The sequence below is a fragment of the Triturus cristatus genome, chromosome 11 (assembly GCF_964204655.1).
Source record: "Triturus cristatus chromosome 11, aTriCri1.1, whole genome shotgun sequence".
NCBI lineage: Eukaryota > Metazoa > Chordata > Amphibia > Caudata > Salamandridae > Triturus > Triturus cristatus.
Window position 1 is genome coordinate 210654973 of NC_140594.1, and position 24580 is coordinate 210679552.

Sequence of the window (24580 nt, forward strand, 5' to 3'; positions counted from 1 at the left end):
GCGGATCTGGACACAGTGCAGTTTTGGGCCTATCCTCCCGAATGGCGAGTCCAAGATATTCAGGCTATGATACCAATGTTTAAGCCTCTATCTTGGATTCTGGTGAGAATGACTGAGGCTGTTGAACCTTATGGCCTCCTACATCCTGCTAGTGACCCATGCGGGCTAGGCAGTGGGACCTGAAGTTCAAATGGGCACAGCATCGAGGAAATCTCACTGACCTGGTTCAGATTTCAGAGGGACCTGCAGTGGTGGTTAACGAACCACGAGTGGTTCAAGGGCAGACCCCTCTTCCTTCCCCACCCAGATCTCACAGTAGTGATGGATGGGTCCCTTCTGGTTTGGGGTAGCCATCTGGGAGAGGTGGAGATCAGAGGACTCTGGTCTCCGGCGGAAGCCAAGCTCCATATCAATCTGTTGGACCTTCAGGCTATACATCTGGCAATCTAAAGCCTTTTTTGCCGTCAATAAAGTGAAGGCTTGTGCAGGTGTTCACAGACAACACTACTGCCATGTGATTCTGCAACAAACAGGGCGGAGTGGGGTCGTGGACCCTTTTTAAGAGGCTCTGTGTATCTGGACTTGGCTGGAACAACAGGGCATTTCTCTGGTGGTTCAATACCTGACGGTTCTCTGAAAGTCAGGGTGGATGAGCTCAGCCGAAGACGTCTTGCAGGTCATGAATGGCGTCTCCATCCGGAGGTGACACCAGGTCTCTTTCAGTGGTGGGGAGAGCCTTGGTTAAATCTGTTTGCTTCCAAAGCAAACGCGCAAGGTCAGCAGTTTAGCACTTTAGAGTTTACAGGGCGGCTCTCGCTCAGCGACACTTTTTGCCGTGAGTGGAGCTCATGCCTCCTATACACCTTTCCGCCAATACCACACCTGTCCAGAGTGCTCAAGAAGATCCAGAGCTTCCGGGTACAAGTTATTCTTGTGGCTCCGGACTGGACACGTAGAGTTTGGTATCCCGAGCTTCTGGACATGAGCATCGATCCTCCGATCAGGTTGCCCCTTCAGGAGGATCTTCTGTCGCAGCAACAGGGGATTGTTTTTTACCCGAACCTGTCCACTCTCTGCCTCCTTACATGGATATTGAGCGGCGACAGTTGACAGCTTTCGACCTCCCTCCCGAAGTCTGTGAGTTTATTTTGGCAGCCAAGCGTCCCTCCACAAAATCGGTATAAGCCTGCCGATGGAACAAATTTTGTAAATATTGTACAGACCGGGCTATTGGCCCCCTATCTGCTTCATTATCTGAAGTCCTGTTTATACTCTCCATGGCCCAGCAGGGCTCCGCTCTGGGCACATTGAAGGTCAATCTCTCGACCCGTTCCTCTTTTTTTTGACTGCCTGATCATCCTTCTCTTTTCAAATCACATCTGGTGCAGAGATTCTTGAAGGGGTTAACCCACTCATTTCCTCCTTCACCTTTTATGATGTCACAGTGGACCCTAATTTGGTCCTCGCCTTTCTGATGTGTGCACCGTTTGAGCCGCTGCTCAACTGCCCTCTGCGGTTGCTCTCCATCAAAACTGCTTTTTTGGTGGCAATAACCTCTGCCAGGAGGGTAAGTGAACTGCAGGCGCCGTTTTCACAGCCTCCGTAACTGATGGTCTTTCCGGACAAAGTGGTGCTCCACACAAGTGCATCTTTTCTGCCTAAGGTGGTAACACCCTTCCATAAGGAGCAGTCAGTTACTCTACCCACCTTCTATGCACCTACGCACCCTTCCTAAAAAGAGGAGCATCTCCACTGTCTGGACCCAAAATGAGCGTTATAGTTCTACCTCGGTCAAACCAGAGAGTTCCGGGTGGATGACCAACTCTTTATAGGGTACGTGGATGTGAAGAAATGCGTGCTGTCCAAAAGAGGACTATATTCCGCTGGGTTATCCTCTGTATGAAAATCTTTTACGCCTTAGCAAAGAAAGATCCCCCTGAAGGGTTCAGAGCCCATTCCACCAGGAAAAAAGCTGCCACCACGGCTCTTCAACGTGGTGTTCCCATTTCTGATATCTGCCAAGCAGCCACGTGGACATCACTGCACATGTTCGCCAGACATTACTGCCTGGATTCCCAGGTTTGCAGAGAATGCCTGTTCGGTTGCTCTGTTTTACAGGATTTTCTGGTCTAAACCTTTCCGCAGTCCCTCCTCCGTGGATGGTATTGCTTGGGTAACAAATCTGTGGCTAGATGTCTCCATCAGATGGACAACTTACTTGCTTTATCTGGCAGAGACGTGATCTAGCCGCAGATTCCTTACCGACCCACCCTTCCTCCCAGCAGTGTTAGGGATGTTCTCCTTCAGGGCCCTAGCTGTTAATTTTTTAACACACCATGGCCTGTCTCTTCATGGCTTCTTGCTTCTGGCGTGGAAAGTATTGACGTCAGCACTCTGGAGTGGCAGTTATATTGATGACGCGAATGTCATGACGACGACATGGTCACATGTAGTCGACCGACGCCACCTATAGGCGTGCCGGGTACTGCTAAGAAAAATCTTCCCTGATCCATCCTGATGCCTGGAAGTTCAAAGGTAAGGAATCTGCAGCTAGATCATGTCTCTACCAGATAAGGTGTTACTGAAGGTAAGTAACTTGTCTGATAACGTCCCGTTATTATCATTGTATTTGTTGCACTGCTGAAATAGCAGTGGTGCGACGCTCCTTCACCTTAGCGGAGGAGACACCACTGCTCTACACTTTCTTGATGTATCAAGAGTTTTGAAATTCTATTTAGACAAAATTGAAGACGTAAGACTATCTGATATCCTCTTCATAAATTATGGGCCAACAAGAACCGGTTTGCCTTCTGCAAACCAGCACATTTCACTTTTGGATAGTTTATTGTATAGTTTTTGCTTATCTTTTGGCAAATAATGCCTTACCTGGTAGACCTGAAGCTCACTCTACTCGAGGTAAAGCGGGTACAATAGTCCTTCTTAGAAATGTCCACCTTTCAGAGATTTGTAAGGCTGCAACCTGGAGATTGATCCACACATTTACAAGGCATTATTGTCTAGATTCCGATGTCTCTATTTCAAGTCCACTCTTTTGTAGGATAGGCTTGCTATTCTTCAGTGCTTAAGAATTTTGATGAGGATGCCCTGGAAGAGAAGGAACAGTAGCTTACATGTTATCTTTGTTTTCTTCCAAGGGGATCCTCATCATAGTCGTAAACAACCCTCTCTCCTCCCCGAAGAAGAAATACTACAGTTTTCATCAATTGTTTACCCAGGATGCTTCATTATTACATAAAAATGACCTGACCTAACTGCCACCTGTGTGGCATGAGGGTATTCTGTGTGTGCTGCGAGGTTGTGGAGGTCACAGTGCTAGTTTTGTTAGCTAGGCTTTATCTTGCAGCCTATTGGCTAATTCTGTCCTTAATTCCTTTCTCATTTTTCCTTTCATTCTATGATCACTTATCTTTTTATAGTGACATTGGTGTTTTAAAAAAAAATGAAAATTACATTAAATGTGGCCTTCTTACGTCTGCAAATATTTATTTATGAGTGTAAATTCATATATTTAAAAGTGCTCGGGATTCTTGCACGTTGGCGGAACTACTAAGTGCATATAACTATGATCAGGATTCCCCTAGAAGAAAACTAGGAATACAGGTAAGCAAATTTTCCTTCTACTCTGTCTGCCTCACCCTCAGGCCAAATTGGCAGGTACTCCCAGACATTGTGAGACAGAGTGACTGACATCTTACCAGTTGTCCCAGAGGTAATGCGACCAACGTTATGATGTTTGATTTTGGATGGGCAGGGAAGCACTGTATTCGCTCGAGCCTGGATACCACGACTGGCTGGTAGGAGAGTTGGGTGCAGGTTGCATCACCTTTCACCTCCATGTATGGAGGAGCATCATGTCTGACCAATGAGTACTTCAGATCGTGCGACAGGGCTACTCCCTACCTTTCCTGTCCCATCCCTGGATATGCCTCCAACACCGTAACAACTGCAAAGGGAGTGATCGAGACGGGGCTGGCACCAGAGATCGGGACTGGCTGTTAACTCCCATTCTTTCTTGGTGGCGGAGAAGGATGGAATCCTTTGCCCTATCCTAGATCTCTGCCCTCTGAGCTTCTCCCTCTGGAAGGGCAAGTTCAAAATGCTCACCCTGGGCACAGATCTGTCTGCCTTGGATTCGGGAGACTGTGTTGTGGCACTGAATTTGCAGGACACCTATTTCCACATTTCTGTCCTGTAATATCATTGTTGTTACCTGTGGTTTCAGGTAGGCCAAAGGCACTTTCAGTTTCTGTGCTTCCCTTTGGCTTTACCAGTGCACATCAAAGGTGATTGTGATGGTTCCAGCTCATTTATGGAGGTTGAGAATGCCAGTCTTCCCATACCTTGACGACTGGCTCCTGAAGGCGAACTTACCTCAAGTCGTCGTAAGCCACCTCCAGAAAACAGTCGACCTGTTGACAACATTGTGATTTTCCATCAACGTGCAGAAGTCACACCTGACCCCTTAACAGCAGCTTCCCCTCATCGGACCAATCCTTGATACAATGCTCTTCCAAGACTTTTCTACACCTCCATGAGCCCAGGACATTTGGGTAAAGATCTTGATCTTTCACTTCTTGACCTAGGTTTCTGTGAGAACTGTTCTGAGGCTTCTGCGCCTCTTGGCCTGTATCCTGCTTGTGAACCACACCAGGTGGCACATGTAAGTTGGGCAGCGGCATCTGACTCCTCCTTGGACTGATAACCCAGGGAACTTGTCAGGGTCCATTCATTTGTAGAAGGAGACTGCGAAAGAATAACAGTGGTGGCTTCCCGGTCGCAATTCGACCAGCAGCTCTACCTTCCCCACCCAGTGCGAGGGTTGTGACAGATGCATTTTTGCTGGGTTGGGAGAGATCATCTGGGAGATAAGACCAAAGGACTCTGGTCTTTGCCAGACTCTCCTTCACATAAACTCAGATTTGAGAATAATCTGCTTGGAGCTCAGGATGTTCCTTTCAAACCATTAAGTGGTGCAGGTTTTCACAGATAACACAACTGCACCTCTGGCAGTGGCTGAATGCTCCGGGCGTCTCCCTGATTGCACAGAATCTGGCTAGATCTTTAAACTACAGGGTGTACAAACTCAGCTGATATTGCCTAGATGATCATAAATTGCTGTAACACTTGGAGGTGGCACAGGGCATCTTCCAGCCTTGGGTATAACCCTGGCTTGATCTGTTTGCCACCACAGAGATTGTGCAGTCTAAGCTTTTGTGCTTTAGAGTTCTCTAGGCAGTTCTCCCTTGGATATAGTTCAGCCTGCATTGGGGATTGAGATTCCTTTACACATTTCGACCCCTACCTCTCCTGTCCACCGTGCTGAAAAAGATAAAGATTGGGCCCAAGTCATCTTAGTGGTTCTGGGCTGGGCGAGGAGTGTGATACCCAGAACTCCTGGCATGACAAGCACATGTCCTCTGGCTGCCCCTTCGGGCGGACCTGTCGCAGCAGCAAGACAAGAGTCCTCCACCTGGACCTACACAATCTGCACCTCCATGCATGGAAATTAAGCAGTGACAGTTGGCGGCTTTCAACCTTCCTCCGGAGGTGACTGGTGTTATCTTGGTAGCCAAGCATCCATCTACCAAGACTGTATATGCCAGAATATGGATAGGTTTGTTGTTTGGTATTCCTCCTGTACCATTTGACCCTTAAATACAAAACTTTCAGATGTTCTTATGTTCTGTCTTTCTTTAAAGCAAACACTAGGAGGTGATGGCCGGAGCGCTGAAACTTTTCAGACACAAGCCCCGAGTCACAGATCTGGGTTAAATCCATCATCGTTCTTTAGCTCACTGTTTTACTGACCCTGCCTCTTTTAGTTACAGTCCACCCTGAACTGCCAGGAATGGCACTGAAGAATGCCAAAGTAAGTGATGGATTGCACTTCGAATTTTCAATCTAGACAACATTTAAGGATGCCCTAAGGCAAGAATGTGCATCCCGACTTGATGTGTGCTCTGCCTGATTAGCACAAATATGTATGAGATATTGACTGGTGCGTCACAAGTACCAGGTTCAAGCCGCACAGCATTGCAAAAAAATGCACAATCTCAACAATCCAGAATCTTCCATTGCAGACAAGAAACCCATGTTTAATCCATATTCCTCTGAATGTGTTCCTTCACAGTAAAACTGTCGAATTCCCAACTTTAAATTCGCAAGAAATGCCCATCTAGGCGTCTTCCATCGGCACATGGAATGCGCTGTTCGTCCTGGGTAATCATACTACTATCCACACAATGCATTTCGTGCATAAAAGCCCTTCGTCAGGGCTTACTAAAACAAAAAGAAAGCCCATCAAAAATAGTAAAGGACCCCTATAAAAAACAACCGTGAAACGTGCATCTGTAAATTTGCTCAAACCCTCACCACTGCGTGCTGAAACCAAATAAAAACATGCTTAGTTTGACCCAAGAAAAACCGCAAAGGAAAGCAAAGATCCTTAACCCAAAAATATTCCGAGTGTAAACAGCCATGCACAAAAATCAAACTTCGCGAATAACGCACTGTTGTAAGCATGTCAACAGAATATTTAGTCTCTGCGCCGTGAACGGCGTCTTGTTTCCGTAAACCATGAAGTGAGCTTTCCGTGCGTGAAACTATTAGTAGTGCACACCACAGGTGAAACCACTCCTGCCCAAAAGATAAACTTGAAAGAAATACGCATATGTACAGTGAATGTGCCATTCCGTTCCAACGGTGAACTGAACATGAACTCTGACCTCTAGACACAAACTGTCTTCATGCCAAACATAAAACAGCATTGTTAAAATGTGCTGCAGTACTAAAAATAAAACGAACTAAAATCAACATGAACTTAAAATGATTCTTAAAACATAATGCGACAAAACATCAATCCTGTACTATCGGTATTTCAAATAGTTTGATGTAAAAAAAAAAGTCTCTCCCCGAAAATCCCAGGAACCTTCCGAGGTATATTTTCCAGGTGGTAGTTTGTCTTGTAGTCATGTCCTCTATTTGGGTGCAAACAATCTGCGAGGGCCAGTAATGCATCATGTCAAAAGTAGGTGATGGAATGCACTACAAGTTACTTCAAACATTCCTGGAGATAAACCACAAGCAGCTCCTGGCTCGTTTTGGCCTTGTATTTTTACCAATGTTCTCCTTATGCTGAGTTTTCCCTTTTACACTGATGATAACAAAGTGTGCCACATGCTTGGTCTTAAAATAGTAGGTAGGAGACCAGCACTTCCACAGTAGACAGAGGGGAAAGTGTGTGGAATACTATCATTTCTGTTTTGCTTGTGGACGCAAGGGATATCAGTTGGGTAATGGTGTATTGTTTATGTCTCATATTGATTTGTTCAAGCATTCATTGCCTCTACATTTGTAATGTTTGCTAGATCATTCTCTGTAAATCACTTTATAGTTTGGATATCTGTATTTCTTTGATTCTGTACCTGAAGTTGGAAATAGCAATTGGTCTGCATCTTTTATTTACTTTTCTCATGCTAACTTTGGAGCTACCTTATTTTTTTTATGAACCTCGGATTCTTTATGGTACGTATCTTTTCACCAGGGTATCAAATCATCGATATGTCTTTCTCTTCCTCCTTACATAAATGTTCAATGGTTTTAAACTGATTAGGCATACATTGCTTTCTCTTTTTGCAGTTTTCGGTCCAAAGCATGAATTATACTTTGCCGCTCAGACTGTCAGTAACCGGTCAACATATCTGCTTTGTTTTCATCTTATATAAAATAGTATCAGGTTAATGTGTCTGTGCTGGTGAAATTGTTTTTATGCCTTTCTGTTTTTGGAACAGGTATGTCATAACTGACATTCTTGGAAAGGAAGATGGGCTTGGAGTAGAAAATCTACGGGGGTCCGGTACAATTGCTGGGGAGTCCTCTCTCGCCTATGAGGAAATTATTACCATCAGCATGGTAGGCCTATTCTACTTTATAAATGTATCACAATGTCTTCTTTCTGACTAAATGCTTTCTTTTTAAAACTAATAAATGCAAAGACATTATAGTAAAATTGATTGCAGATAAGGTGCTGTAAGAAAGGTCTATTTTTTGTACAGTGCAGCCAAATATTTCTTGGCTTTCTGTAAGCAATGTTGAAAATGTGTAAGTCAAAGAGAAAAAATTAAGTATTTGGCTACTTTTGCTTCTGATGGATTTTAGTAAGAAACACAAAACTTCAGTCTGGACCTTGCAATATGTGTCTCCTGGGCAGAGATCTAAATTATGTAATCTCCAATGTGGGTCAACCAAGTTTCAAAGTGTACATAATATATATTCTGATACCACCTTGTTTGACAAGACTGTGTCCAAGGCAATGAAAGGCATGGCCGGTCCAAAAGAGCGCTTTCAATTGTGTTCGCTATTGAACAGGAAACCAGTGAAGGGACCTAAGGTTTGATAATATGTGATCAAATTTCTCAAGTACGCAAAGTAAATGACCATCAGTTAAACAATTGTTTCGGTCTGAAGGCCATGTTAAACCTTTCTTTAGTTCATGTGAAAGTAGAGATAGAGTAGTTTTAATCTCTTTAATCAGATGTTGTAGAAACAACTAGTTCGAGAGTCAAGCTTGAAAGGACCATCAGTCCCCGATTTTTCATAACAAGCGTTGTTTGGGGCAAGGTCTCATATTGGCAGGCCAAAGTTTGGTATCATGATTAGTAATTGAATTAGTAGCAAAAGCTCATATTTTGTTTGGTTTAATTTCTAGAAAGTTTGCCAACACCACTGAGGCATTGTCCTTAATGCTTGGATGATCGCCAATGTTGCTCTGTTATTGCTAAAAGGATTTTGTATGCCTCAGCCTGCATATAAACTCTAATTTTATGTGCACTGTGGAGGGCAGCCTGGGGGTTGTAAGCAATTGTTAAACAAAAGTGGTGCAATTGCAGAAGACTGTGGAATGGCATGTTTTACTATCTTGGCTGATGATTTAAATGGCAGAAGGCCAAATAACTGTCGATGGGTCGAAAGTAACAACTCTGTCCATTTCAAACCATGCAGTTTATGCTGTACTCCATGAGGCCCCAGTAAAGGAGCAGAAGATCAATAGCGTTGAAGACGGCAGACAAGTTCAACAGTATTGCCACCTATGAAGGTTGCCCATGATAATTGGCTCCACCACTGTCCTTAGTGCTCATAGCATACCAGAAGTCTTCCTGGTTTAAGCAAAGATTGTTAGCCCCTGAAGCTTGGCCATAACTTCCAACTCCAGTACCTTGTAGAGGGAAGTTTGATAAATAGAATGATACATTTTATTGTTTCAAGTTATTAAAAACTGTCACAATGTAACAAACAGGGTAGAATAATTAGACTTTGTAAAAACGACAGATAAAAAGTATGACAAATGACTCAAGTAAGAAGAAAAGGCATGTCTATAGTGTATAAGAGAATAATGAGCAATCCACTGGACCCATTGGCACCCCTTGGGAGTGCCTGGACAGACAACCTAGGCAACATAGAGGACGATGATTGTGTGTAGGCGCTTCAGAGTCCTAGAGAAATAGCAATTATGGTGAGATTTGGGCTGGTACAACTAAGGGTCTAGCACCACTCGTATTACCCCTGCATGCTGCTGCACAAGTGGGGCAAAATACAGTTTCCGCGATGTGTAAGAGGCTGTCAGCAGAGAGGATCCTTCCTCCATAGTCTGTGGGAGTGCCCAGTCATCGTTTTATTCTAGCAAGGGGTGACGGCAGTGATGTTGAGGGTGTTGGGAGTGAGGGTGCCCATGGACGCCAGGTGGCTCCTACTGATGATCATGGGAGATGAAGACTGGCCCTGATATAATAGACTCTGGCTGGCCCTAGCGGCTGGGGTGGCGAAACGCAATATAGCACCACAGTGGGGGGCGTCCCTCCCCCGTCAGTGGCAGAGTGGGAGGCCAATCTGGGCTGGTGCCTGCGAGCAGAAAAGGTGATATATGATAGTAGGGGCTATAACAAGAAATGGGAAAAAATATGGTCTCCCTGAAGGAAATACCAGTGCATGTGACGGGGACTGAGAATCTTAGCACCCACCTTTTCACCCTCTCCCATGAATGAGAGAAGTCAATTCGGATGTGACCCCCACCCCGTACATGGACGTACTATGAAGGAACGTACCGTATAAAAATAACAGTGACCATTGTTAGTCTACTTCATCATGGGGAAAAATTTTGTTTTGTATATAACTAATGACATACATGTGAACGCTTTCAGTATTGTTATGTCTAATGAGCTGTTTAATAAAAAGACTTTAAAGAAAATAAAAGAAGAAAAGGAGATTTCCATAAAGTGCCATAAAACAATGTAGAATAATGAAGCATTGTAAAAACGACAAGTGAAAATTCTGACTTCAATAAAGCTCCATAAGACAGAGTGGAATAATAAAACATTATAAAACGACAAGTAAAAACTCTAATGTGTGACTCGAAAAAAAGCCAGTTTCCGTAAAGTGCCAGTGCTTCGATTATGAATAAATTAAAACCAAGTCTAAACGATAAAAGAAGGTTCTTAAGCTCTCCCACAATTAAAAAACATTAATGCTTAGGAATTTTATGGTGTGAGGGCCAAAGGTTTTGAGTTTCTTTAAGAAATGTAATGCTCTTGGCTGTTAATTGTGGGTTCAGACCGCTCAGGAAACAGCTGTGTTGCAATCCCTAGTGCTGAGATTGCGAAACAGTGGTTTTAGCAAGAAGTCTCTCAGATTTTTTTAAAACTGGGCAGACACATATCATGTGTGCCAGAGTTCCCTTCAGGAAGTTACATAGCTGCCATTGTTGATCAAAGGACCCAGTTAGTCTTCCGAATGTGTAGGCCTTTAAATGGATGAGCCCACATTTCAGTCTCATTAACTCTCTCTTGATCAGTATTTTTATGTGGGAGGCTAGATACCCGTCTCTCCCTGGTTCTTGATATAGGGTGTTGCATAAATTAGTGTGAACCTTCAGGGACAGTTCATAGTTATCCAGTATTTCATAGTTATCCAGTATTAGGGTATCTTTCATAGATTCACATGCCTAAATCATTACCCGTCCTCGAGATGGGAGTCCCACGGTATAATAAACAAGCAGTATTCCAAAAATGCCATAGGCTACAATGGTCGTGAACCATGCTAATATAGCCTATCTATGTCCTTTCTTTTTTTAAAAGGACCAAATGATGAATGCAGCCAATCAGCTGCAGAACCTTCCTAGCAGAGGCAGTTTCCCTCAGATTTTCACTGCACGTCGTGTGTGAAGGGAGTCTCCCTGAGTTCTACTCAGTTTTTCTAACCTTTCAGGTTTTTTATTCAAAAACTGTTCATTATGTCTGATAAGATAAGACTCTTTAGGCCCTGCAAGACCTGTGACAAGAAGAGAGTTCATGTTGATGATCCTCACAAGGACTGCATTTACTGCCTCCATCCAGCCCATGAGGTAAAACAGTGCAAAATATGTTGCACTTTTTCTTCTAAGGCCTTGAGAGACAGAGAAGGTAGGTTGCTTCTGGGGTTACAGTCCACTAAGCACCACAAGTCGGAGGAGGAGGATAGTGATGGCTCCCCTAGACCTTGTAAAAGATCCAGGTCTGAGGAGAAAGACTCTGGAGAGGGCAGGAAACACCTTAAACCCTCTCCAGAAAGCAACGGCTCAAGTAAGGAGAGAGTATCTAAAGTCTCCTCTGACCCTTAAACTTCTGTCTCCTCTACTCCTATGAGGAAAGAAAAGAAGAAACACAGAGCGTCTTCATCTGATCCTGGTAAGAGCAGGATTGAGAAATCTCCGTCGACGACAGCCACTGGGTCATTGACGACTGCAAGTTACACAATCACGGCGACGACCATGGCTATCTCTATCTGACGGCTATCTCTGTGACGGCTGATTAGCCCGAAACCGGTCCCAGGATGCAGGTTTCCAGTCCAGGGAAGACGTGGCTTGGCAGTTCGGGCTGGACTGTTCCCCTGAGGCACAGGGTCAGACTGATTTGCATATGGCCATGTCTGAACTGGGGTGGCGGAGTGAGCTAAAGAATGATGATGGATTAAACCCAGATCAGTTGATGGGGTTTGAGCGCTTGCAATGTTCAACACTCCGTCCATCATCCCCTTTGTTTTTGCTTTGTTTGCCCTAAGTTGGCAGGGTATGCCCAGAAGTGGGTCCCTTGCTCACTTTGCCACTGGATTCAAGGTAGCCTGGCTGATGACGGCTGATTATCCAGAAACCGGTCCCAGGATGCTTGTTTCCGGTCCAGGGAAGACATGGCTTGGCAGTTCGGGCTGGACTGTTCCCATGAGGCACAGGGTCAGACTGATTTGCATATGGCCATGACTGGGGTGGCGGACTGAGCTAAAGAATGATGATGGATTAAACCCAGATCAGTTGACTGGGGATGAGTACTTGCAATGTTCAACACTCCGTCCATCATCCCCATTGGTTTTGCTCTGGACCCATACCATCGACGAAGATATCGCTGATGTTGCCATTGTCGACGACTGCTCCACCTTTGCAGACGGTGAGAATTATTTCATTAAATTTCATTAAAACCGTCTAAGATATTGTCATCGTCTTCATCGGCACAAAGTCTGTCACTGACGACGACACCGTCAGCGGGGGGTTCGTCGACGACAGGATGACTACAACGCAGTCGACGACATTTACTCCGTCGACGATTACTCCGTCAACGACGACTCCGTCGACCATGATTCAGTCAATGACAAGATTTTCAGCGGCTGTTACTAGAAGCCCATCAACGCCACCGTCGACGATGATTAGGGTGACGAAGAAGTGTTTTTATCCGGATATGTCAGCCTATAGCAAAATCTCTCGCTTACCTCCATCGCATCTGTTGGACCTTCAAGAATCTGAGAGGGATTAAGAAGATGATGAAGGAATGTATGAAGCAGCACACAGTCCTACGGAGTTGTACGTGAAGTGCCAGGATTTTGATGATGAGTATGAGGACCAGCAATACTACCAGCCACATCTGGTACCGCCGCGCCATTATCAACACTATGAATACCAAAAACCTCGCCATAGACAACTGGCTCATCTAACGCCAGTCTTGATTCAAGATCTGCAAGCTATGTTAGCAGATTACAAACACAGATTTCCATCTCAAGAGGTTCCCAACGAATTACCTGCACAAATCCCCAAGGAACCCAACTCACCAGCAACATCTACAGTACCACAAGAAGCTGATCCTGTTGACCATTCCTCTTCAGACAAAGAGCGAGAAGAGGGTGAGATCACAGAACCAGCTGTTGATCCCTGGGAGGACTATATTATTCCTACTTCATCACCTCCGTCACACCATCTAGCGGATTCCCCGCCAGAAGATATAGGTGGTTTCCACAACTTGATGGCGAGGGCTTCTAATAGATTCCATCTTCCCATGTAAGTGAAGCATACGGACTGCTTTCTGTATGACATTAAAGAGGAAGCCAGGAAGTCAATGAGCACAATACCTATCATTGACTACATTTGGCAAAAGGGTGTAAAGATAATGACGACCCCGGCAACAATACCACCAGTGCTCGCTCATATAGAGAAAAAATACAGAGCTGCGGAAAACTCTCCTTCTTGTCTGACTGGCCATCTGAAACCGGATTCTGTTATTTCACAGGCAGCACAAAGGAGATCTAAGAACACTGCCTCCCCGATTTCCACTCCTCCGGGTAAGGAAGGGCGTAAGCTTGACTTTATGGGAAAGCGTTTCTTCATCATGGCTGCGACCACTATTAAAGCAGCCAACGCTTTGGCTATCATCGGATGCTATGACATACAAATGTGGTCTGATATGGCTTCTCTACTAGATCTTATTCCTGAGGACAGGAAGCAGGAAGCCAGAAAGATCTTTATAGAAGGGAAACGGCAGCCTCTGAAGCTACTGATTATGCTATGGACATAGCCAACACAGGTTTCCGTCAACTGGTAGGGGCGGCTGTGTTACGACGCCAGGGATGGTTAAAGGCAACCACATTTAGACCAGAGATCCAAACAAAAGTTCTGGATATGGCATTTGATGGAGAAGCCTTATTCAGCAAACATATAGCTGAATTGCTTCTAGCCATCAAAAAGGACACAAACACTGCTAAATCTTTAGGTTCCCTTCAATACAGAAAGACATCTTTCAGAGGAGCTAAAGGATGTGGTTTTTCCACTTACAGAGGGAACTACCAAAGAGCGCAACAATACCAGCCTTACCAGACAAAATATAGGCAATCCTATCAACCTGCTGCCTACCGTCAACCGGCTACGGCTGGTTTCTCTCGCCAAGGGGGCCGAAAGAGAACATCGACCCAAAGCAGGGACAACGGATGGAGACAGTGATTTTACCAGGGTACCAGCTTCCCCCTCAATTTCCCCTCCCGTGGGTGTGAAGATATCCAGTTTTCTCCAGCAATCGGAGAGTATAACATCAGACCGTTGGGTATTAGATTTGGTTGCCTTCGGTCACACACTGGAATTTATACAAAAACCTCCAACTACACCACCTAGGGGAACCCTCCCCCCTCGTTTTTACTTATTGCAGAAGGAAACACAGAGTATGCTCGCGAAAGGAGCCTTAGAAAAAGTTACAGCTCTGCAAATAGGGCTAGGTTTCTTTTCCCGCTTCTTTTTGATTATGAAAAAGTCGGGTGAATAGAGGCAAAGTTTGGATCTCAGATAGTTAAACAAATTCCTAAGGAAGCAAACTTTCAGGATGGTAACTTTAGCCGACATCTTACGACGTCTCAACAAAGGAGATTTCATGACCTCCCTCGTTTTGGAAGATGCTTATTTCCACATCCCCATTCATCGGAAGCATAGAAAATTCCTCTGATTCACAGTGGCTGGTACCCACTACCAATTCAAGGTTCTCCCAATCGGCCTCAAATTGGCACCCAGGATATTTACAAAATGCCTGCCACCGGTGGCAGCAGCTTTACGTTCTCAAGGTCATCAAGTATTCCCATACTTGGACGACTGGCTATTAAAAGCTTCCACGGCAAACCAAGCATCCAGGACCGCCAATGCTTGTTTACGACTGTTCAGCAAACTAGGTTTGACTGTCAACATCCGAAAGACCTCTTCCATCCCCAGTCAAATAGTACCATTCCTGGGAGCCAGATTGGACACGGTTCAATGCAAAGCATTCTTGTCAGAAGAACGTCAGATCTGTCTACGTCTTCTGGCAAAGAGCATATCAAGAAAAGGGTCCATTTCAGTGAGAAAATACAAGTCGCTGCTAGGGATGTACTCATCTGCGATCAATGTGGTTCCCTTGGCCAAACTCAAAATGAGACCTCTCCAGGAAGAATTACAGAAGCAATGGCTTCTGTTTCAAAGACATCATTCATGTTTCCCCGGCCATGAAGACAGCAATGAAATGGTGGTACCGTAACCCAACTTTCTTGCAAGAAATACCAAATTTCATCCTGACAACGGATGCCCCCATGGATGGCTGGGGAGACCATTTGCAGGACCTTCAAATTCAAAGCAAATGGTCCAATGCCCAAAAGCAAAGCCATATCAACAGCCTGGAGTTAAAGGCCATATTCCTCTCCGTACAAGCTTTCCTTTTGAGGATAGCGGGCTCCTCCGTACTGGTCCGTACGGACAACACACCTAATACGTTCTACATAAACAAACAGGAAGGAACAAAATCTCTCACACTTCCTACAGAAGCGCAGGAACTGTGGGATTGAACAACAGAGCAAGGAATCTCTCTCAAAGCTGAACATGTTCCAGGTCTACACAACACGCTGGCAGTTGCTCTCAGACAATTGCCATGAATAGGAACTCAATCAAGTCCAGTTAAAGAGAGTATTTGCTCTATGGGGGAAACCAGCTCTGGACCTGTTTGCCACAAACACCAATACCAAATGCGGGTTCTATGCCAGCATGTACCCCCTCGCGGGTTCTCAGGGCAATGCCCTTTCGATGCGATGGTCAGGGATTTATGCCTATGCTTTTCCTCCCATCCCATGGGTCCCAAGAGTGCTGACCAAAATTAAGCTAGAGGGATGTCGCCTGATTGTCATCGCACCCAGGTGGCCTAGGCAGCATTGGTTTCCAGATCTTTTTCACCTCTCAGAAACAAGACCTATTCGTCTGCAGCTGTGTCCTCCTCTTCTGTCCAGGGACAACGGTCAAGTGCATCATCCGAATCTGGAGTCTCTACATTTGCATGCCTGGCTCCTGAATTCATGGAATTCAAGGACATGAACATTTCTCAGGAGTGTAGAGACATTCTCTCAAAATCAAGAGCAGAAAGCACCAATAAGACGTACAAGCTTGAATGGAATAGATTCTGTGTCTAGCACCAATGAATAATCTACATCCATTTCAGATATCCCCGCAACAGATTTTACCATATCTTCACTCCTTGGCAAAATCAGGTTTAGCTTTCTCTTCAGTTAAGGTGGATTTAGCTTCCATCACTCGCTATAGAAGAGGTTCGTGTGGCACTTCTCTGTATGCATCAAGCCTTGTCAAAAAATTCATGAAAGGACTGTTCCGTGTTTTCCCTCCAGTGAGGGCACCTCCTCTGGAATGGAACTTAAATTTGGTTCTTGCACAGCTCATGAAAAGGCCATTTGAACCCATTCATAAAGCTGATTTGAAATACCTCACATGGAAAGTCGCCCTTCTTCTGGCCCTCACTTCTGCCAGGAGGGTGAGCGAGATCCAGGCTTTCACAATTAAGAAACCTTTCTTGATATTTAAGGATAATGCTGTGATTTTAAGGACTAATCCCACGTTTATACCTAAAGTGCCTTCTCAGTTCCACCTCAATGAGCCGGTTATACTCCGGTCCTAATTTCTGCAACCTTCAACTCCTGCGGAGCACGCACTTCATACATTTGATGTCAAACGCTACCTTAAGTTTTATCTTCAAAAGACATTCAGAAAACTGATCATTTACTTGTTGCTTATGGCCAAGGCAGAGAAGGGACTGCAATAACAAAAGCCACTAATGCAAGATGGATATCTGCTGCGATCCAATCCTGTCATATCAAGGCCAGCAAGCCTTTAAAAAGGATAGTAAACGCTCACTCTACCAGAGAGGTTGCAATTTCAACAGCCCTCTTCGCAGGGGTACCGTTGGAAAAGATTTGTCGTGCTGCAACCTGGAGTACCACTCATACCGTCACGCAGCCCTATTGCCTGGAATCGGCACAAGATGCAGATGCAGCGGTGGGCCAGGCAGTACTTTGCCATCTTTTCCATAAAGTAAGCCTCTTTCTAGCCTCTGGAAGGAGACTTTAGTTTTCTTTATGTGTAAAGAAATATGTAAAGCATTTCTAAGTATGGTATACCTTTGGTTACATTGACTTATTATATTTTTCTCTTGCTATGGTGATATGTATTGAGATGTTTGTTACATAAGTAATGTTCTATTCCTGTAACCTAAACTTTGAGTTCAATATGTGTTAAGTCTCCCACCATCCACAACAGACAAACTGAAAAATTGGATGGGACTGCTTACTATTCTGATTCAGGCATGTAAATCCATGAAAGATAACCCAATACTGGATAAGAAAATGAGTATCTGAAAGAGACAAGTTAGTGATAGATTCCTTACCTTAGAATATCCCCAGGCGTCAGACTGGATCCAGAAAGTTTTCGTCAGCAGTACCCCTGCACGTCAGTAGGCGTTGTCTTGTGGCTCCGCGTACGTTGCTGGCGTCGTAGTCGCCGAGATGACGTAGTTCGAGCTACTTAGACGCGCCCACGCGTGCTGACGTCCGTTCTTTTTTTTTTCCGTGCCAGCAAGCACAGAATCGAGAGAGAGCGGTACTCCTAGTTAATATTTGACTTGGTTCTGAGTCTTGTTTTTTTGAGAAATCGACTTCTGGTGAAGTAGGGATGCCCTGGTTCGAGTCCTGTAGGGACTGGCGTCAGAACACGTCGGTGGTGGACCCGCATGACGTGTGTCTCTTCTGCTTGGGGCACGCACATAACCCCGTGACGTGCCCAGATTGTCGGTCCATGGCGCCGAAGGCCTTGCGGGAGCGTTCCCGTAAGTTGTTGGATGCCCGGCAATCAGTGCTGCTCCACTCAAGGTCCCGCACCCGTGGGAGGTTGGAGCCGACACCATCGTTCGTCGGAATCGGGGACAGGTAAGTCGAGGTGCCAAAAAAAGTCAAAGAAGTGGCGTCGCTCTTCATCTACCCCTCACCGGTCGCGGAACACAGTGGAGGGGGCAGGTGGTCACTCCCACGCGGCTCCGATGGAGCCTCCGTTGTTGCCTGCAGCCTACCCGCACTTTCTGGGGCCGGGCGTGACTTCAGAAGAAATACAGGTTTTCCTGTCGGCCATGGGCCGTTTATTTGCCCCATTGGGTCCCTCTGGAGCACCTTCGGGCCCCGAGGATCCGTTGGGTGGTTCTGCCATCATGCCGCCGCCTTTGGCCCCGGCTACGACGGCCAGATACCCTGCGGCGCCATTTGCTCCGACCTCCGCGCCGCCTCTGGCGTCGGGGCCGACGCCGTTGTCCCCGGGCCCGGACTACTTCAAGCCTGGATTGGTCTATTATCCTCCGATTACTATTCCAGGTGGGAAATTTATTCCCGTTCCCAGGCCCCTCGTCCTTACCAGCCTCTTAAGCAGACGGTGGACGAAAGGGAGTACTGGGAGGGGTCTGAGGACCCTCTCGCAGCCCAGTGTGAGGATGAACTGGACTGGGAGGGCGATGTGGAGAGTCCTGGTGATCTGGATTTCTCTCCACACCCTGCTATGCTGTCCCCTTCTTCCGTTGCTACGGAAGAGGTTGGGTCCTTTCCGGTGGTGTTGCGTAGGGCGGCTGGGGCTCTTAACTTCGAGCTCCCATTGGTGCCTATCGGGACCAATCTCCTGACTGAGGTGCTGCAGCCAGTGACCTCGGCGGAGCCGCTGCTGCCCTTCAACTACGCACTTACAAACATTCTGTTAAGCACCTGGAACAAACCTAACACAGGGGTTCCTGTGGATAGGGGTGTGGCACAACGCCATCGCCCGGCCACGGGTGACCCCGGGTTTCTCACACAACACCCAACGCCTGAGAGTCTGGTTGTCTAGGCCTCTGCCTCTCCAAGCGCATTCCCTTCCGCTCCTCCGAACAAGGAATCCAAAAAACTGGAGCAGTTTGGGAAAAAGATTTTCACCTCTGCCAGTTCAGGGTTGCGGGCGGTCAATACTGCATGCCTTTTGGGCCGCTATTCACACTCTGTGTGGGAAGCAGTGGCACAGGTGCTACCTCAGTGTCCGGCAGACGCCCGGGTGGTGCTCTCCCAAGCCATTACTGAGGGGAGAGATGTTGCGAAATTTACTATCCGTTGTGGTCTTGACTCCGCCGACTGCCTCGGCAGGGCAATTTCCACTATGGTGGCGCTCTGCCGTTACGCCTGGCTCTGGACAACTGGCTTCTCGGGGCATGTCCAAAACACTTTGTTGGACATGCCCTTTGATGGCACACGCCTCTTTGGTGACAAAGCGGATAGCACATTGGAATGCTTTAAGGACTCCCAGGCTACGGCCCAGTCCTTGGGCTTTGCCGCCACGCGCACTCCTTGGGGTCTTCTTTTCGCTCCTTTCGGGGTCAGGGTAGAGGCACCCAGGCGCGTTCCTTTCAGAGCCGCCGGCCTGCGCAGTAACAGTCTCAGCACAGCTGCGGCTGGGGGGCCCGCCGCGGTGGGTCACGGGTGCAGCGGCCGGGTCAGTCCGCCACCGCCCCTGCCACCGCTTCCTCAAAACCTTCCTAGTCCGGTGTTTCAGGCCCACCACATGCCAGTGGATGGCAGGATTCGCCATCACCTCCCCCACTGGCGCACCATCACTTCGGACAGGTGGGTTCTGCAAATAGTCCGGAAGGGCTACTCCCTCCTCTTCGCCTCTGCAACTCCAGCCATGCCGCCGCAGTTCCACCGCATGTTGGGGGATCACTTGGCACTTCTCCAGCAGGAAGTTGCGGCCCCCTTGGCCAAAGGGGCCATCGAGCGCGTTCCAATGCCAGAAGTAGGTTGTGGTTGTTATTCCCATTACTTCTTGACTCCGAAGAAGGACAAGGGCCTGCGTCCTATCTTAGACCTCCGGAACGTCAATCACTTCCTCCGGAAGGAGAAGTTCAAGATGCTCACGCTTGCTCAGATCTTGTCTGCCCTAGACCCGCAAGACTGGATGGTAGCGTTGGACTTGCAGGATGCATATTTTCATATCCCCATCCTGCCGGCCCACCGGCATTACCTACGGTTCAAGGTAGGCCACAAGCACTTTCAGTTCGCCGTGCTCCCTTTCGGCCTTACCAGCGCCCCTCGGGTATTCACGAAAGTGATGGCGGTGATAGTAGCTAATCTGCTCAGATCTGGGGTTTCAGTCTTCCCCCTATCTTAACGACTGGCTGTTGAAGGCGGGCTTGCCCCAGGCAGTCGTCTCCCACCTCCAGACTACGGCCGACCTCTTGCATTTGCTGGGGTTCTCCATCAACGTGCCGAAGTCGCATCTGGATCCCTCTCAGAAGCTCCTCTTCATCGAAGCGGTTCTGGACACGGCGCAATTTCTGGTTTATCCTCCCGAACAGCCAGTCCAGGACATTCGGTCTATGATTCCGATCTTTCAGCCCTTGTCCTGGGTTTCGGTCAGGAAGACACTGAGGCTGCTGGGCCTCATGGCCTCCTGCATCCTGCTGAGCAATCATGCCAGATGGCATATGCTTGCTCTGCAGTGGGATCTGAAGTTCCAGTGGACGCAGCATCAGGGAAACCTGTCCGACTACGTCCAGATCTCGGAGGGCACTGCACAAGACTTGCAGTGGTGGCTCACGGACTAGCGTTGGGTCAGCGGCAGATCCCTCTCCCTTCCCCAACAGGAGCACACAGTGGTGACGGATGCGTCCCTCCTGGGATGGGGCGCCACATGGGAGAGGGGGAGATCAGAGGCCTCTGGCCTCTGGTCTCCGGCGGAGTCCAAACTCCTTATCAATCTTTTGGAGCTCAGGGCGATCCGATTGCACTGAAAGCATTCCTTCCCTCTGTCCAGGGGAGAGTGGTGCAGGTGTTCACAGACAACACCACCGCCACATGGTACTGTAACAAGCAAGGCGGGGTGGAGTCGTGGACCCAATGTCAGGAGGCTCTGCGCCTCTGGACATGGATGGAACGCCAGGGCATTCTCCTGGTGGTTCAACACTCCGCAGGTTCTTTGAACGCCAGGGCGGACAAACTCAGCCGCCAGTGCATGCTAGATCACGAAGGGCGTCTTAATTCGGAGGTGGTGTAAGGTCTCTTTCACAAGTGGGGAAAACCTTGGTTAGATCTATTCGCCACCGAAGAGAACGTGCAATGTCAGCAGTTTCCACGGCGGCACTCGCTCAGAGACACCTTTTGTCGCGAGTGAAGTTGCGGTCTGTTGTACGCCTTTCCGTCTATACCACTTCTACCCTAAGTGCTGAAGAAGATCAGAGGCAACCAGGCCCGTCATTCTTGTGGTGCCGGACTGGGCTCGAAGAGTTTGGTATCGCGAGCTACTCGGTATGAGCGTGGATCCCCCGATCCGACTGACTCTGCGGGAGGATCTGCTGTCGCAGCAGCAGGGGCGGTCCTCCACCCGCACCTGTCAAGCCTCCATATCCTTGCGTGGAGATTAAGCAGGGACAGTTTATTCCTTTCGACGTGCCTCCTAAAGTCTGTAATGTGATTCTGGCAGCCAGACGTCCCTCAACTAAAACTGTGTACGTCTGCCGGTGGAACAAATTTGTGGCATGGTGCACAGCGAAAGCTGTAGATCCCCTTTCTGCACCTCTTTCTGAGGTCCTATTTTTCCTTCTCTCGTTGGCCCAGCAGGGCTCTGCTCTGGGCACTATTAAGGGTTACCTTTCTGCTCTTTCTGACTTTCTCAGGCTGCCTGATCAGCCCTCTCTGTTCAAGTCTCCTGTTGTCAATAGATTTCTCAAAGGCGTTACTCACCTTTCCCCTAGTATTCTTTTTGTTATGCCTTAGTGGGACTTGAACCTGGTTCTCACATATTTAATGTGCGCTCCCTTTGAGCCTCTTTAGAACAGTCTTTTACAGTTATTTATTTTTTTTTTATTTTTTATTTTTTTTAAAAACCTTTATTTTGGTAAATGCACAATACACAGCGTCTGCCTACAACCCCTCGGGGCCGGCCGCTATGACATATCAGAAAAGGATGAAAGAAAAGGAAAAAAGAAAAACCAATTGGGCAGAGCGCCGTTGAAGCAATCTCTGAGTGAAAAGTACCGTGTAGAACATAGAACAATAATGTCAGGATAAGAAAAGGTTTAATTTTATGGTTTTGTCGAGTACAATGTAGTAAACTACAAAAAGAATCGAAGCTGATCACTGACCAGGAGAGACATCACCGTTCACGGGGCACCCAGAAGGAGGCGTTATATAGGAGGGCATTTGTAAGGAAACAGGTGGCCACCATCCAGGAACTAAGAGCAAACACTATACCACAGAATGATAGAACACAATAAACTCTCTACTAACACTGAACCCCGACCCCGAAGAAACGAAGAAACATAGAAGAGAAAGAAACCGAAGAAGAAGAGAGAAAGAAAGAGAAAGAGGGCCATAGAGACAAAGAAAGGACATAGAACACATCCCATCCCCCCACCCTGCATACCAGCGGAAGGCCACGGCCCACCCCCCCCCCCCAATAGGCATGCCTGTCGCCCCGAAAGAACCCCAAGTGAGAAAGAGAGTCTGGAGAGTGGGAAAGAACATCCCAGTCTCCGACTCCCAGAGAAGGCAGGAGGAGAAAATTTACATACTCCCGGTCCCCACCAGCCCCATAAGCATCCCCCACCCTGAATATCATCAGCACAACTGAAGTAGCAAGCAAAGCAGCAGGTGGGGAGACTCCATTCCAAATGTGCGAATAAATCAGATAATTAGCAGTCCCATCCTAGTCCCCGCCCGCCAATACGTACAGCAAACTAAAGGAAGTCTTTTACAGTTATTGACTTTGAAAACTGTCTTCCTGGTGGCTGTCACCTCCGCTAGGCGCGTGAGTGAACTCCAGGGTCTTTCGTGCAAACCTCCTTTCCTGGCGGTTCATCCGGACAAGGTTGTGCTTCGGCCACGTCCCTCCTTTCTACCAAAAGTAGTCACTGCCTTTGATCTGGGACAAACTGTCACCCTGCCCACTTTCTTTCCGCCTCTGCACCTTTCCAGAGAGGAAGAGAGGCTCCACCTTTTGGACCCAAAATGTGCGCTTTCATTCTACCTCAACCGCACACAACCGTTCCGGGTGGATGACCAGCACTTTGTTCGCTACGTGGGCGCCAAGAAAGGCCGGGCTGTGCACAAGAGGACTATCTCCTGCTGGGTTGTCTTGTGTATTCAAGCCTGTTACTCTTTGACTAAAAAGGAGTCTCTGGTAGGGTTACGTGCCCATTCCACCAGGGCAACAGCGGCTACTACGGCATTGGGACGCGGTGTCCCACTGCAAGACATCTGTCAGGCGGCCACGTGGGCCTCGCTGCATACTTTCACTAAGCACTATTGCCTTTTGACAGTCAAGTCCGGAGAGACGGCTTCTTTGGCCGTTCGGTTCTCCGTGACTTTCTGGTGTAATCTCACTTAGTAGACCCACCACCGGGGTTGGTATTGCTTGGGTATGTATTCTAAGGTAAGGAATCTATCACTAACGTGTCTCTTTCAGATGCACAAGTTACTTACTTGTGTAACGATATATCTGTAAGAGACATTAATTAGTGATAGATTCATTACCGCCCGCCCATCCTCCCCGTTCTGCGAACTGTTCTCTACGGTTCAGGTCATCCCTTTCGGGGCCCTAGTTCTAGTGCGCCAGTGGTCGGTCTCTGGCATGGCTCTGCGTTCCTGGCGCGGAAAGTCGTGTACAGAACTGACGTCAGCGTGTGTGGACGCGTCTAAGTAGTTCCGACGACGTCATCTCGGTGACTAAGACGCCAGCAACGTACGCGGAGCCGCATGACGACGCCTACCGACGCACAGGGGTACTGCTGACAAAATCTTTCCGGATCCAGTGTGACTCCTGGGGATATTCTAAGGTAAGGAATCTATCACTAACTAAGTAACTTGTGCTACTTACCTGTAACTATGATTATCCAGTATTGGTATCTTTCAGATTCACATGCACCCACCCTCCTCCCAGTAAAGGCTGTTTCTGTTTATATATTAAGACATTCACTTCTGCTGGGGAAAATGTGAGGGAAACTGCCTCTGCTCGGAAGTTTCTAGACGGTGCTAACAGCTGATTGGCTGCATTCAGCATTTGGTCCTTTTTAGGTCTCGCCTACGCAGCGCGCATGCGTTGCATAGGAAGAGACCTCTTGGAATTGATTTGCTTTTTTGGGAAAAAACGTGCACGCGTTGAATTGCTTTCAATGGCAACGCGTGCACGTTTGGCGATTCCCTTGCGGAGCGAGCGTCTGCGACTTATGTTTGTAATTATCTGGTGCCCCTGCTTGCTCCCGCAAGAGAAACGCTGTGTGTGCGCGCGCGTGCACCACTACGCGCCTGCGCCCAGCCTTATCTTGTTTTTTACAGTCGCTATCCACGGAGTGCTCTAACCTTGTTAGTAAAGGCTTCAGTGACTAGACTGCAGCAGATTGGGGCTTATACATGAGCCAGA

General features: G+C 47.4%; 1 protein-coding gene across 9 annotated transcripts in view; it reads left to right on the forward strand.

Annotated features, from left to right (window-relative positions):
- The window catches only part of ACACB (acetyl-CoA carboxylase beta), a 2187049-nt gene that overhangs the window by 1510925 nt on the left and 651544 nt on the right, over window positions 1–24580 (forward strand). For all 9 annotated transcript variants that reach the window (XM_085633342.1, XM_085633341.1, XM_085633344.1 and 6 more), the window contains one exon: window positions 7812–7932. In XM_085633342.1, the coding sequence (XP_085489468.1) occupies window positions 7812–7932 (121 nt within the window). The remainder of the gene's footprint in view (window positions 1–7811; window positions 7933–24580) is intronic.